The 15,817-nt window shown below is 40.3% G+C and overlaps 2 protein-coding genes across 10 annotated transcripts in view; one reads left to right on the plus strand and one right to left on the minus strand.

The window, feature by feature from the left end:
• MCPH1 (microcephalin 1) overlaps positions 1-15,817 on the plus strand; it is a 270,092-nt gene that overhangs the window by 115,278 nt on the left and 138,997 nt on the right. The window lies entirely within an intron of this gene.
• Positions 1-15,817, minus strand: part of ANGPT2 (angiopoietin 2) — an 86,071-nt gene that overhangs the window by 24,613 nt on the left and 45,641 nt on the right. For 2 of the 4 annotated variants that reach the window (XM_003805352.6, XM_008970138.5), the window contains 3 exons: positions 11,925-12,046; positions 5,669-5,901; positions 4,355-4,485 (listed from right to left, as the gene is read on the minus strand). In XM_003805352.6, coding sequence (XP_003805400.1) covers positions 4,355-4,485; positions 5,669-5,901; positions 11,925-12,046 — 486 coding nt within the window. The remainder of the gene's footprint in view (positions 1-4,354; positions 4,486-5,668; positions 5,902-11,924; positions 12,047-15,817) is intronic. The other 2 variants (XM_055107258.2, XM_003805351.7) reach the window with 1 other exon arrangement.

Below are 15,817 nucleotides of genomic sequence, written 5' to 3' on the forward strand. Positions count from 1 at the left end.
CTGCTCTTAAACTGGCTCTGTGGGTTTAAACTTTGTCCAGAACGCAGAATTCTTTCTTAAGCTAAGCGCATGCATGCTCAATTTCAACTCAGCTGGAGTTTTATTATGAAATTAAAAACCCCTGAAAATAAGATTACATAAATAGTTTTAAATAATAAGATTACAGTAGAACGAAACATGTTTTCCAGAAAGTAAGTTAAATTTTCTGCCACATACAAGGTAGGAAATATTGAAGTTAAGGTTCAAAACCAATTGTAAATATTCTTCTGGTGTTGTGCCCCATGGTCTTTTTGAGAATAATGGAGGCGATTTGGCAGGGTAAGCTTCAACGCACACTGTTCTCTGTTTACGAGTTAGAATCCTAAAGAGGAGAGCGAAAAGAGAACCAAGAGAGTGCTAGTCCTGTTCTTTCATTTCCTACATGAGGAAAGAGGGGTGCAGAGGAAGTGCAGTGGCTGCCTGATGCCTCATTGCCAGTGCAACCAGAGAACTGTCCCTGGAACAGCCTGGTCTGCAGGGGACTTCTCCCCAGCATGGTTCTGGTCTCTCTCCAGGAAGGTCACCCGGCTCGTATTGCCTTCCCCAGTGGCACTCATGTTTGGAAAGATAGCTGCCATTAATGAAAGTTACATTTATTAAGAAGAAAATTATTTCCTCATTTTAAATTAATCTGATGTAGAAAATCAGTCTGCACAAGCTAACCCCTTGTTACCCCTCTGTATTGCTATGATTTTTATTATCATTGCTACACACCACTCTCATCCAAGTACTCTGCCAGATACTTTGTGTATATTATCTATAATCTCACAGCAACTCTGCTGTAGTATCATAATTCTGCATTTTTGAAAGGAGAAAAGATTTAGCAAAGTTAGATTTTGATCAGTTACTCACCTTCTAAGTGATATATAGGATTTGAATAAGGTCTCTTTAATTCCTGTTATGTTTTTTTTCCACTGACATCATGCTGCCAAAAACAGAGAAACCTGACCCTTTGGTAAATAGGCCAAAAGTCCCTCAACACAGTTCCAAGTTTAAATCAGTTCGTGAATAATACTGCCTCTTATTTGCCTGCAGTCAACAAAATGGTCAGTGCTGCTCACTTCTATCAGTATGTCTTTTTAAAAATCTATTTCATAAACCAGCTGAATAAGCTACATTGGTTTGAGGATTCATGTACATATATTGAAGTTAATTCTGTATCCTAAATGGTATGCTCTTGGGTTGAAAGCATTGATGTGGCTCTTGGTGAGCCTATCCTTGTTCCGAGAATGTTTGATTCTTCATTGTCAAAATCACTGCTATGAAGTTACCAGTACTTAAATACATGTTCTGTCTTGTTCAGAGAACAAGTTTATCTTGTTATGGAAGTCAGAGGCAAATGTCTGAGAGTCACTGCCAGCACATAAATGATTTGAGCCATATCAGTGTTCGCTTTGATTCCATTAGTGATGATGATAAGGTTATTAGAATATTTTCTTAGTGCTTCATCCAGGTTTTTAGAAAAAAGAACAGAGGATTTGTAAAAACTGGAGTATTATGGTTAATTGGACTATAAAACTTGCAGAGAAAGATAGTGTTCAAATAGAGTTATCTACCCAGCCAGAAGATACTGAATAAAAGTGCTGAAATTGATTATATCAGGATCAGCAAAGCAGAAGTCCTCAGATACTTCCCAAGACCTTACCACTCCAATTACAACAAACCTAAGGGCAGTTAATATCTTTAATCTGTCCACTGCTGCACGGTGCAGGAACCTGATATCTTTCTATAAAGCTTGATGTTTTTCAGCAAATAATACTTGAGTTGCTTCAACTCTGAGGCAATGATTAAGTGACGGGTTTAATAGCAAACCATAGAGACAAACGTTAGGAGTCAGGTGTCCTGTGAAATTTAGGGAAGGAAATGACCATACATGCTTTTGATAAATGCCATCTTGCAGTCTCTCTCTCATATAAGAACCAAATGAATTTTTCAAAACTAAAGCTGGAGTATTTTGGCCTTTTAGGAAAAGATCTGCTCAAAGACCAATTGAACATTCTTTTCTTGAATTAGATAAACGAGGGCAGAATCGGGTCTCCTGCCAGGCAGAGAAGTTGTCTGGTAGTCTTTGAAGGCAGTGAAAATGGTGACCACTACCATTTACTGTCCCAAGTTCTACCCCAGGGGCTGTCCCTGTGTTGTCACAACCCCCAAGGCTGAGGGTATCATTGTTGTGTTACAGATGGGAAAACTGAGCTCTCAGAAAGGTTAAATGACTCGCCCGGAGCCACAAATGGCAGAGCCAGAATTTACATCCAAGTCTGTCTATCTCTCCCTGGATCAGATTGTGACTTACGGAGTCTTAATTCTGGAAGGGAATTTAGAGGTAACAATTGACACCACTTATTTTTCAAGATGAGAAAATTGAGGTTTGTGAAAGCTTATTGTTCCCTGCTGTGTAAATGAGTTTCTTTTACTGCAAGTGTTTGAAGGGAATATAAATCCTAATGTTTCCAACCATGACCTGAGGGTCATATAATCCCGGAGTACTATATATTTTCATCTTTCTGCAGAATATTTCAGTTATTCTGGGGGCCATGGGGTGGGACAGTGCACTGGGGTGGGAGGCTTGCACTTAGGCTGAGAAACATAGATGAAACAATGTGATGGGGCTGCATGGTTAGCAGCTGTCCCTCTGCATCGGTGTCCATGGCATCCCCATTTCACATGCATCCTCTGTCCCCCCTCTTGACACTCCTGTCCCCAGGCCAAGAACACGCCAACATCTGGTGACAGACAATGGCATGCACAGAATTGTCATGAAAACCAGATAGCAAAAGAGATTGAAAGGCTTAGCCTAGAGTCTGTTCGTTGCCTTTTCATCTGCAGCAGACTGTGTTGTTTGTGGGTTTGTTCCCTTCCTTCCCTGTTGTATGGCTTCTAGGGCGTTAGGGACATTAACTAATTTTCAGGGTTGATTTAACACAGCATTAATGAATTAGAAAGGTTTCTTTGGAAAGCATTATGTTGAATAGCACAATATTTATCTTTTCCGTTCATAATCAAGATACATGTTACTGTTTCAAGTTCCAGGTCTTTAAAACCCTAATGCTTATATTTTTAAAGTGTTTTTCTTTGATACTGTTTGAAATACTTAGGATAATACTCAATTTAAAGAGATAATACTTCCAAGAGCCTCGAAAATTTCCATTTTGGTACAGTATCCAGTATATTCTCTGTAGTTATTTGTGTTGGTTCAATATGTAGCTGCTTTTACATTTATATGCAAACATGTTTATAGACATTTAATATATACAGTTGTCCAGTAGTTACATAACACTTCACCACACTGATTCTCCTGTAATATCATTCTGCCCTATCAAATGTTTAAGAGAAGCCACATTGAAATATTCTCCGGAAGGGTTTTTTTTTTTTTTCCTTATCTAAAGTTCAGTGTCTCCCAAAGCACCTTCAGGAGTCAGGCTGTCTGAGTGAGGCTGCAGAACTAGGAATGACTGAGGTAAGCTGTGTTGTGGCTTTGCCTGCTGTGAGTACTGACTGTCCACTCACGTTACCTGCAGTAATTGGACATATGCCTTGAAGTGAACTCCCCTGCTGGAGAAGAAAATGAACACTGTCTTTATGGTGTGTTTCGAGTCTTCCAGACTGCGTTAGATGAGGTTAGAATCGCCTGCCCCAGCGGTTCTCATGGTGTGGACCTCAGAATCCTGCATGTCCCCCAGACCATGTCGCCAAGTCCACAGGTTGAAACTGTTTTCACGATGCTAAGACACCACTGGTCTGTGGCACTGTGTTAGCGTTTGTTCAGATAGAGCAAAAACCATGGTGGGTAAAACTGCTACCATCCCCGTGTGAGGCAGGGCAGCGGTAGCTAACTGTACAAGCCACTATGCAGTCACACACAAAGAAAGGAACAATAATATCACTGAAAAATGACTTTGGCACAGCAGTAGAAATTATTAATTTCACGAAACCTCTATGGCTGATGCACTATGGTTATTCAACCTTCAGTTTTTGGAAGATACTTTCTTTAAGGAAATGAGTCTGACACCTCAGGAGAAACAACTGACAGTATGCGTTATTCAAGCAACATGCAAGGAGAACGTATTTCTTGCCGAAGATAAGATAGACATTTGTACATCATTCATATGCAGCTTCTGTATTTTCTGCACAGCAGCAGAACTTAGAGCCCTTGGCAAGCACTCTAGGCGAGGTAGCTGCCCAGTAACTATGGCTTTGTACTGTGTGAGGCTGGGGAAGATCTTTGGGGAGAGACTTCTGCTCTCTGGTTCCTCACTCTCTAAAGTGGCCTGCCTAGAGCCAGGGAGTTAGTAAGGGGAGACGAATACCTCACCTTGATCTCTTCTGTAGAATTAGGGAATGTTAACGTGTAGATGCCATTCGTGGTGTGTCCTGATTTGAATACTTCAGCACAGTCTCTGAAACTGATTTGTTCTTCTTTAGCAACAGTGGGGTCCTTAGCTGCTTTTAAAAAATAGTAAGGCATTTAAACGGAGTTCATGAAAAGACAAAGGCTTGTTATTTCAAGACCCAATCATTTGGTGAGTTTTATGACTTTGGAATTCTTAAGTAAGCAAAAGGCTATACCACTTTTTTAACCTTTCTAGAAAGTTTCCTTTCAGACTGTTTTCTTCTTAATTCTCAAAAGATTGATACTTACTTTTTGGTCATTAATTCCATGTAATTATAATACTTCAAATAATCCAAACTTCCTTTGCTGATCATCAATTACATGTAATGCAAGTACTTCACAATCACATAAATTAAATTATTACTTTTGAAGATCTTTCATCTTGAGTAGAATAGGGTAAACTTAGTATGGAAGAATTTAAAAAGAATGTCCCTAAACACTGTTATCTGTATCATGACCCCATTGCCTGCCCCTTCAGGCCATTTTCCCACTGAGGACATAGTGGGGTGCAGTGACACATCTCAGCTTACCGCAACCTCCTCCTCCCAGGTTTAAGTGATTCTCCTACCTCAGCCTCCCAAGCAGCTGGGATTGCAGGTGCCCACTACCATGCCCAGCTAATTTTTGTATTTTTAGTAGAGACAGGATTTCACCATGTTGGCCACGCTGGTCTCCAACTCCTGTCCTCAAGTGATCTGCCTGCCTCAGCCTCCCAAAGTGCTGGAATTAGAGGCGTGATCCACCACACCTGGCCCTTCCCTCCAATATATAAGAGACGCTGCAAAGTGAAACAATAATAAGGAAGGCAAAATGTGCTTAAGAACCTGGCAAGATAAGGGAACTAGCATCTCTTAAGTGCCAGTGTATTATCTCATTTAATCTTAATGGCCATCCCATGGGTCTGATATTATTTTTCCCATGTAAAACCTAAATAAATGAATATCTGCTGTGGTTTAGTAATTTGCCCAGTCTCATCCTTCTAATTAATGATGGAACTAACTAAAAGTAGGCTCTTTACTGCCATGAATCAAAAGTATGCTTGGGGTGTTTGCTTCATAATAATTAGTATAACATATATTTCCCCTTCTCTTCTTCCTTCATTTTAATTGGTAGATATTTCATATGAAATATATGAGAAATAGCACCTTTTCTGAAAGGTGAGAATTTTTTAGTCTTTTGAGTGTTTTACTGACTAAAGGTTATTAACGCTGAAGAAAGCATGATATGTAAACTTACAGTTTGATGTGGACATCATAGTCAGTAAGTTATTAACTGTCTCCATGAGATCATGTTGCTGCTTTTGAAGAACTGAATTATTCACCGTGGCAGTCACTATTTTTTTTTCTAGTTCTTCAATGATGGAATTTTGCTTGGATACTAACACCTGTAGCTGATCTTTCTCTTCTTTTATTGACTGTAGTTGGATGATGTGCTTGTCTTCCATAGCTAGCACCTTCTTTTCTAGGAAACTTGTAAGGAAAAGAATTGTTAGTTAGTGAAGGCTATTCTAATGAAATATTTTATATTTATTGAATTTCTACTTCTCCAAGGTACTCTGTTAAGTTATTGTAGTGGTTATAAAGTAATATGATGTTACCAGAGCCCTAAGGAATCTCTGAAACTTGCTGAGAAGATTAGATATATAAATGTGTGTATATATGTAAACGTATAAGCATATATGTATGTACATGCGGACTTATGCATACACACAAGAAAAGGTACCCCATCTGGTCCAGGATAGGTGGGATATGGGTGTTTTTTGTATTAGAGGCTACAGCGCTCAGAAGAAAGGTGCTGCCCTTTCAAGCTTAGTGCTCATGAAGTGCTTTTTTGAGAAGGGAGAGTTTCAACTGGGCTGGACCCTTGGGTAGGATATTAGCTTTCTCCTAAACTATTTATATTTTAATATTAATCCTAATGATAATAATAGCACTTAATGCTATGTGAGAAATACTCCTTCACGGGGAGGTGAATACTTCTCCCAGACTCAAGTCCTGGCTTACCAGCCCTGCGACTTGGAACAGTTTACTTAGTCACCCTATGCATTAATGTCCTCACCTGTTAATTAGGATACTATCACCTAGGTCATGGGGTTGGTGTGAGGAACAAATGTGTTTTAAAATGTAAATGCTGGCCGGGCGCGGTGGCTCACGCTTGTAATCCCAGCACTTTGGGAGGCCGAGGCGGGTGGATCACGAGGTCAGGAGATTGAGAGTATCCTGGCCAACACGGTGAAACCCCGTCTCCACTAAAAATACAAAAAATTCTCCAGGCGTGGTGGCGGGCGCCTGTAGTCCCAGCTACTCTGGAGGCTGAGGCAGGAGAATGGCGTGATCTCGGGAGGCGGAGCTTGCAGTGAGCTGAGATCACGCCACTGCACTCCAGCCTGGGCGACAGCGAGACTCCGTCTCAAAAAAAAAGAAAAAAAAAATGTAAACGCTTAGACTAGCGCCTGTCATACATTAACACTCAATGAATGTTTGTTAACGTTAATATAGACATTATTATTCCCATTCCCAATGAGGAAATTGAAACTTAGGGACATTGAGGGCCAGGCTCAGTGGCTCACACCTATAATCCCAGCACTTTGGAAGGCTGAGGCAGGTGTATCACTAGAGTCCAGGAGCTTGAGAGCAGGCTGGCCAACATGGTGAAACCCTCTCTCTACTAAAAATACAAAAATTAGCTAAGCGTGGGGGTACATGAATGTAATCCCAGCTACTCAGGAGGCTGAGGCAGGAGAACTGCTTGAACTCGGGAGGTGGAGGTTGCAGTGAGCTGAGATTATGCCATTGCACTCCAGCCTGGGCAACAGAGCGAGACATCATCTCAAAAAAAAAAAAAAAAAAAAAAAAAGAAATGTAGGAAGAATGAATCACATACCTAAAGTCACACACAGCAGGTGGCAGGGGCAGAATACAATCCCAGAACTTTCTGACTCTGAAATCTGCTTCTCTCCTTTTAATGTGGCCCTATTCCTTCTCTAAAAAATCTAACCAGCACTATCGCATGTACTTAATACATAACAGTTAATATGTGAGCCAAGCCCTTGAAAAGCTTTTTTTTTCTTTTTTTGAGATGGAGTCTCGCTCTGTCACCCAGACTGGAGTGCAAGGGTGCCATCTTGGCTCACTGCAACCTTCACCTCCCAGGTTCAAGCGATTCTCCTGCCTCAGTCTCCCGAGTAGCTGGGACTACAGGCGCATGTCACCATGTCAGGCTTTTTGTATTTTTAGTAGAGATGGGCTTTCACCGTGTTAGCCAGGATGGTCTCGATCTCCTGACCTCGTGTTCCGCCCGCCCCTGCCTCCCAAAGTGCTGGGATTACAGGCATGAGCCACCACGCCTGGCAGAAAAGCTTTTTAAAAATTATTTAGAGAGCTGGTAAAATTATGCCATGTAAGTCCTAAGATATTTTATTAATGGTTATATAGTTTGCCTTCCTAATTTCAATTTATAAACATACGTTGCTATAAATATGTTCAATGAAGAGCATACCACTTTTAAACTAAAAATAGCTCCTGTCCATTAAGCCAGAGGAAACAAATCCAAGAGAGTAGAGACTATGTATTTGAGAATGTTAACTGTTTCCCAGGAACAAACTCAAAGACATGCACAGTCAAGGTATTTGGCAGGGTTTTTTGTTTTTTGTTTTTTGTTTTGAGATGGAGTCTTGGAGTCTCGCGCTGTGGCCTGGGCTGTTGTGCAGTGGCGCGATCTCAGCTCGCTGCAACCTCCGCCTCCCGGGTTCAAGCAGTTCTCCTGCCTCAGCCTCCTGAGTCGTTAGGATTACAGGCGTGCCACCACGCCCAGCTAATTTTTTGTATTTTTAGTAGAGACGTGGTTTCATTATGTTGTCCAGGCTGGTCTCGAACTCCTGACTTCCTGATCCGTCCACCTCGGCCTTCCAAAGTGCTGGGATTACAGGCATGAGCCACCGTGCCTGGCTGGCATTTTTTTTTTTTTTTTAATAAGATACAAGAGGAAAATTGGATAGCCTGACACTACATTATTCAGCACCTAAAGAGGCTTTCTGTGATCATTGCAGGAAAAGCAGCAACTAAAGATGTTTCAATATCTTCATTTTGTTTGTACAAGGCCAGTAAATAAAGCTTTCAAAATATAGACACTTTTAAAAATAGAAAAACAGTGACCAGATGTCAGATTCCTCTCTCTGACATTTTCCTTCCAATATAAAGTTTAGTACACATGAATTTGCATATTGCAAAGTTTTGTTTTAAAGGAAGGGGACCTCATATTCCCTTTTCTGAGTCCCGTATAAGTCAGCTATCTTATTTAATAATGAAATATGTCAGTGATGGCATCTTTATGTTTCAGAATTATTTTCTGTCTACTAACAAGTTACCACAGCTTCTGTTAATGTCACATTAGAAGCTGGTGAAATATTCTATACATTTCACTAGCTTTTCTGCGAAGGCATATGAAGAGCAGAGAAACATTATTTTCCCACCTGCTTGATAAAGAAACCTTGAACCGGCCATTTAACACTGCTGTGAGTTATCTGAAGCCTCCTGAGTCACGTTGCACTTACTTTCCTAGGAACCGAAAGCATGTGAAATTGACATACACGTTTCACTGAGTGATAGTTGGGTTCAGACCACGTCTTACCTTCCGTTTAACAGAGATGTATTGAACACCTACCATGTACGAGGTGTTTTTTAGGGTTTTGGAGAAAAATCAAGAAATGAAAGCATCATGAACCATAGTCTTAAGCCTGCGGAAATTTAGATGTTTTGATGGTCTTCACATCATCAAGCTAAAAAGACAAGGCTATGAATGTCTCCCTTGAGGAAAAGCTACCCTTGTGGCCATGTAAGGTCTGTAAATAGAAGTTATCACAGGGAATACATATGAAGATCACGGTATCACTGAAGAGAAAATGGAGACCCTGAGAAGTCACCTTTGGTGTCACGAGCACCTTCAGGTGCAAGGAAGGAGCCTTAGGCTGGGAATCCCACCTCTGCACATGGCTTCCTGTGTCACATGGGCAGCCATCCTGCTGTGGACCTCAGGTGCATGTCTGTCTAGGTGAATATCTATCTAAATAAAGCTCTATGTAAAATGAAGGCATTCGATTTCATGGCCTCTCAGGCCCCTTTTAGTTCGAATGATCTGGTAAATCCACCTTTTTTTGACAGTAACATTTTCTGACTCTTTAACCCTGCAAACAATATTAACCAGCCAAGGAACTGGCTACCCATTACATGTCTCGCCCATAAGCAATAACAATCAGTATTAATAATAATTATTAGATATTCAATTGTAGCTCTTAAATGTATTCCAGCCCCCTGATCGTTGTAAATTAGTATGTAATTTTCGAGAGATGGGGGTCTATCTTTGTTGCCCAGGTTGGTATCAAACTCCTGGGCTCAAGCGATCCACCTGCCTCAACCATCCAAATAGGAGGGATTACAGGTGTGTGCCACCACATCTGGCTAATTTTTGTATTTTTTGTAAAAATGAGTTCTCATTATGTTGCCCTGGCTAGTCTCAAACTCCTGGCCTCAAGAAATCCTATCACTCCCAAAGTGCTGGGATTATAGGCGTGAGCCACTGTGCCTGGCTTGAATCTATTCTATAAAGAAAGCAATTGCACTTTTGGGGAATTATAAAAGATTATTTAAAATGTGGTTTGTCCAATGTGAAACACCATTTGCATATTTTTGTAATGATATACTTGCAAATAAAATCATAGGCCAGTCAGAATTTAAGGTAGAAAACACAGCATGCAGAACTCATACACCTGTAAAATCATCAGCACTATTTTCTTTTTTTATTATTTATAGCTGTTGGTGAAAAAAACCTTTTTATTTCCTTTCATATCTGTGACAAAAAAATACGATTTCTACAGCTGATGAGAAAAAGCTTATTCTTCCTACAGGCATAGTTGAAAGCCAATATGATTGGAAAAATATTTGCAAAGATGATATTTGGGGAACATAATTGACCCAAATTGGTAGTTTTAGCATTGTAGCATGGTAAATTTGAAACTCAAGTGGGGAAACAGTATTCAGTATTAGGGTATGTTCTACAAACTGGACATATCCTAGGTTTGTCATGGACATCATTGTATAACAGGCAAGAGAAAAGTAATCTCCACCTCCCATGTGTTCCGGGAATCACTGCAGCATTTTGAAGAGAGCATTACTACATAAGACTATTTTAAGAAAACGACGCCAGGTACGGTGGCTCATGCCTGTAATCCCAGCACTTTAGGATGCTGCGGTGGGCAGAAGGCTTAAATTCAGGAGTTTGAGACCAGCCTGGGCAATATGGCAAAACCTTGCCTGTACTAAAAAAAAAAAAATCAGCTGGGTGTGTGACACATGCCTGTAGTCACAGCTACTCAGGAGGCTGACATGGGAGAATCACCTGAGCCCAGGAGGCTGAGGATGCAGTAAGCTGAGATGGCACCACTGCACTCCAGCCAGGGCAACCAGAGTGAGACCCTGTCTCAAAAAAAAAACACAGAAAAGAAAATGAAATTAGCAGGATTGTTATATCTCAATGATTGGTCTCAAATGTTCATTTACTGTTTGTAGAGGAGAAATCTGAAACATGAAAGAAAAATATTTGAATTTTAAAAATCTATTTGCTTTTCAAAACCCTAAATCAATAATGACTTAAACTTGGTATCCAAAGGACAGAAAGAATTATTTCAGCTTAGTTCTTGATTAACAGTAAAGAACAATTATTGAACAAGAAGTTTATCATTTTTGGTTAAGAATAAAGAATTATTTAAATTGTCAAATAGGATATATTGTTATAGCCATGTTCCATGTTGTATATACATGTCTTCATTAAAAACAAGGAAATAGGCACACCAGGTATGTGCATAAAATTATCCTCTTTTGTCCCAAGTGGAACAGACCTATGAAAACAGTCCCCACCTATCACCTACAATTTTTTTTCTATTGTTGATCTTGAGATTTTTCTATATTTTATTTAAATATTAATATAATCATGTTTAATATTTTTGGTTTTAATTTATCGTGTGTTTGAAGAGGAAGCATTGGATCATAAAATCTGCATTAGCTTACAGTATAAGTGTAGCTTTCATACTATAGACCATTCTGCATTGAGTGAAGCTAAGTCCCCAAGGGCAAAGGATCTTGGTCAAGTTAATACTGAAATAAAATGCCTGGGCCAGTGGTTCTTTCACTCCACAACACTAGCTGTATTTTTATCATAGATTAGCATGTATAATACTGAGGCAGGGTTTGGAGGATTACTCTAAGTGGATCTTTAAGGGGCCAGGGAATGGAAGGTAAAATCCAGGACTGTGTTAGGAGATCTGTGCCTGTGCAGGAATTTTCTCCAAGCCCTCTCCCTTCTCCTCCCTCATGAGGTTTCTGACCCTTACACTAGACATGAAGAAACTCACCATTCTGATAATTTATCATTTGAGACCGACTTTCATATCTGGAAAGTGTGCAGTCCTGAATTATAAATGTTTTAGTACTGTTATTACCTGTTCTTATCTTGCAATTTGTTTATTTCACTGGTCTGGTCCAAAATCTGTTTTTCCAATTTGTTTGTCGAGAGGGAGTGTTCCAAGAGCTGAAGTTCAAGTCTCGTGGTCTGATTTAATACCTAAATGTAACAAAATGAAGTTCCTATTAATTATTTTTTAATTAGTTTAACTTTCTAACTTCCTTTTCATTAAAGTACCCAAGCTACAGGAAAACATAACAAAAACATTATTTATTAACCCAAGTATCTTATTTTGGCATATTTTTCATTTTCAGAAAAGGCTCAATGTCTTAGATCACATCTGAGTGTGTTAAACCTTTTTACTCTTTTCCCCACGTCTCTATTTTTTTTTTTTTTTTTTTTTTGAGATGGAATCTCGCTCCATTGCCCGGGGTGGAGTGCAGTGGCATGATCTCGGCTCACTGCAACCTTCGCCTCCCGGGTTCAAGCAATTCTTCTGCCTCATTCTCCCCAGTAGCTGGGATTACAGGTGCGTACCACCATACCCAGCTAATTTTTTATATTTTTGGTACAGATGGGGTTTCACCATGTTGGCCAGGCTGGTCTGGAACTCCTGACCTCAAGTGATTCACCTGCCTCAGCCTCCCAAAGTGCTGGGATTACAGGCATTAGCCACTGCACCCGGCCATTATGTCTCTATCTTGGAAAGTGGTTAGTAGTTCTGGACAATGGGGTTTGTGCCAAATAATAAATGTTATTTTTCTAGTCTGCCATATTTTATTTCATACAATGAGACAAGTAGGAGTATAAAATGGTCATATTTCATAGGTCAAAAGTATTTTCCCTTTGCTGAAAACAAAATGCTATTCTCATATTTATTTGTCACTAGACAGAGAGATTGGAAGTCACATGCTTCCATTATATAAAAATATAGAAAATTTTTAGCCTGGGATTTCCTCATTTGTCACCACTTGTTTAGACTTTTATTTCTTCTTGCCATTTCTCCTTCCTGTTTTAAAACTTGTTTGAACCAATCGAAGCCGTATAGCGTGAGTGTGAAGCGGAGCCTCAGCCTTGCTGTGCGGGCCTTTGTGACCTACTGCGTGGCATGAGCAGTGCCGCTCTCCCGTGGATTCTCTAGCCCCTGGTTGCCCTTCAGCAGGAAGAATCGATTACTCACTTCCTCCATGTCATGCTTATTCAGGATGTGATATCACATGCAAATGTCAGTCAGCATTGTTGCCAAGGAACCGGGGGCCTTGAAAGAATCATTGTTTGCTGGTGTCTTTATGTCATTTGCAGGAGCCTTGGCTGGTCCACAGCGTGGGTTTCAGGGATGGTCTTATCCTTAGAGCTGGTTTAGTTCTTATCACAAAAAGTCTTCTGTGAGAATAAAGTCCTTGGCCAACATAAGGTTTTGTTTGGGTTTTAATGTTAACACCTGGAATATAGATTTGGCCTACGTCTTCTTTGAGTCCAAACATTCTATGTTGGTTATTTCTAAAAGGACCTGGAAAATTGTGTCCTGTTTAATTCATAAGGGTTATAACATGAGTAAAATTCCGTGGGGAGGCAGGGAAGGATGGCATATAAGTCATGATTGGCCCAACAGTAATTGTAACCATTTTCACATCACTTTTCTGGAGAGCATCAAACCGCTGGACCAGCCTGAAGGCCTCCATCTGCAGGGGACTGTAAATTACCCAGGCCAGGTAATGATCTCTCATTCCTTTTAAGATATGAGACCTCCAGCCACCCATTGTTGCTCAATTTGATTGTCTCTCATTCTGACACGCTTGGAGAATCTTGCTTCTAATCAGAAATTTTCAGATTTGAATTTAAGTCTATTTCACAAAATCAGTAACTGCTCAGCAAGTACCTTCAAACAGAGTGGGTACATAATTCAGTTTCTTTGCAGCCTTCCTTAAGCTCAGCCATTTTTCTTTTTTTTTTTTTGAGACAGAGTCTCACTCTGTTGCCCAGGCTGGAGTGTGGTGGCACCATATCCGTTCACTACAGACTCTGCCTCCCAGGCTTAAGCACTTCTTGTAACCTCACTAAGCCTCCCAAGTAACTGGGTCTACAAGTGCACACAAGCACGCCTGGCTAATTTTTTTTTTTTTTTTTTTGTTGGTAGAGATGGGGTTTCACCATGTTGCTCAAGCTGGTCTCAAACTCCTGATCTCAAGCGATCCACCCACCTTGGCCTCTCAAAGTGCTAGGATTATAGATCTGAGCAAGCGTGCTCAGCTGGCTCAGCCATTTTCATGTGTTCAGTTGGGCTTCACATGGAAAAACTGCTGACTTTCCATCTGTTTTCTTATTTTCCTGTTATCCTGGATAACATGATATCTAGTTTCACAATAGGCGTTTTTTTTTTAAATCATATGACGCAACACAAGTACATCAAATGCTATGAAGTCTCTGACCGCTATAGGATGTAGCAAGGTTTGCATTGCTGCTCTGTCCTAACACTTTTTCATTACTATTATTATTTTTTATTTTTTTAAATTTTTGCCAAGCTCCCATGCTTGGATCTAACTATTATTTTAAAATATAAGAAATGTTATAGTTTAAAAATGCTTATGAGACATTTTTTGGATGAGCTATTCAATTACCCATCAGGGTTAGTATCAAAAGGTGGGGCATGTGACTTAATCATTACTAATTTATTTTAATAGGTTGGTGCAATTTTGCCATTGAAAGTAATGGTGGCCAGGTACGGTGGCTCACGCCTGTAATCCCAGCAGTTTGGGAGGCCAAGGCAGGTGGATCAACTGAGGTCAGGAGTTCGAGACCAGCCTGGCCAACATGGTGAAACCCTGTCTCTACTAAAAATACAGAAATTTAGCCAGGTGTGGTAGCCTGCACCTGTAATCCCAGCTACGCGGGACGCTAAGGCACGAGAATCGCTTGAACCCGGGAGGTGGAGGTTGCAGCAAGTCGAGATCACACCATTGCACTCCAACCTGGGCAATGCAGTGAGACTCTGTCTCAAAAAAAAAAAAAAAAAAAAAAAAATGTAATGGCAAAATCTGCAGTTACTTTTGGTCCAACCTAATAATAATTCGCTTTAGATATATATTGATATATTGACTTTTAAATCTTTAGTTTTTATGACTTCCTAGGATTTAAATTTTTAGTACCTTATGATCCATTATGTAAAATATTTATGTATGTTTTTCCTGAACTGTTGTGATATTGTGGAAAGACCTGGTAATCAAGTAATTTGTTATTCTATTCTCTTATCTGTAAGTCTTTTGTTAATCTATCATTTCGCTACTGTTTTCTCTGACCTCATCCAACCATTTTTAGGAAGACAATGAAAGAACAGCTGTGTCCTTCTAGAATGAGTCTTACGAGAGTGGCAGGGCTTATGGCATCTCCCCTCTCATGTCCTCTCCTGGCTGACGTCTAGCGTTTCTTGATCCTTTTAGCTGAAGTAGCATTTAGGAATAATATGGAGTGGGGATTGTTTCACTTAAATCTGCTCTTTTTTTAAAAGCATTCCTTATAGCCCAGAGTAGGAAGCCACTGACTTCAGAAGCATGTAAAGAAGCCAGGATGAGGAGTCAGAAAGCGGGCTTGGCCGCCGAGAGTCAGGACCACGGCCTTGAGCTTGGGCGTCTGCATTTGTACTGCTAATAGCAGCTTTTCCCTTTCCCACCCAGGCCGTTCGCTGCGTCACATGTTGTGCATCATTTAGCATGTCTCTCGGTGAATTTTCTTATTTTGAAATTTTCCTATTTTGCTGTTATTTTACTAGTTTCTTTCTTTCTTTCTTTCTTTTTTTTGAGTTGAAGTCTCACTCTGTTGCCCAGGCTGGAGTGCAGTGGCACGATCTCAACTCACTGCAGCCTCTGCCTCCTGGGTTGAAGCAATTCTCCTGCCTCAGCCTCCCAAGTAGCTGGGATTGCAGATGCCCGCCAC

The sequence above is a fragment of the Pan paniscus genome, chromosome 7 (assembly GCF_029289425.2).
Source record: "Pan paniscus chromosome 7, NHGRI_mPanPan1-v2.0_pri, whole genome shotgun sequence".
NCBI lineage: Eukaryota > Metazoa > Chordata > Mammalia > Primates > Hominidae > Pan > Pan paniscus.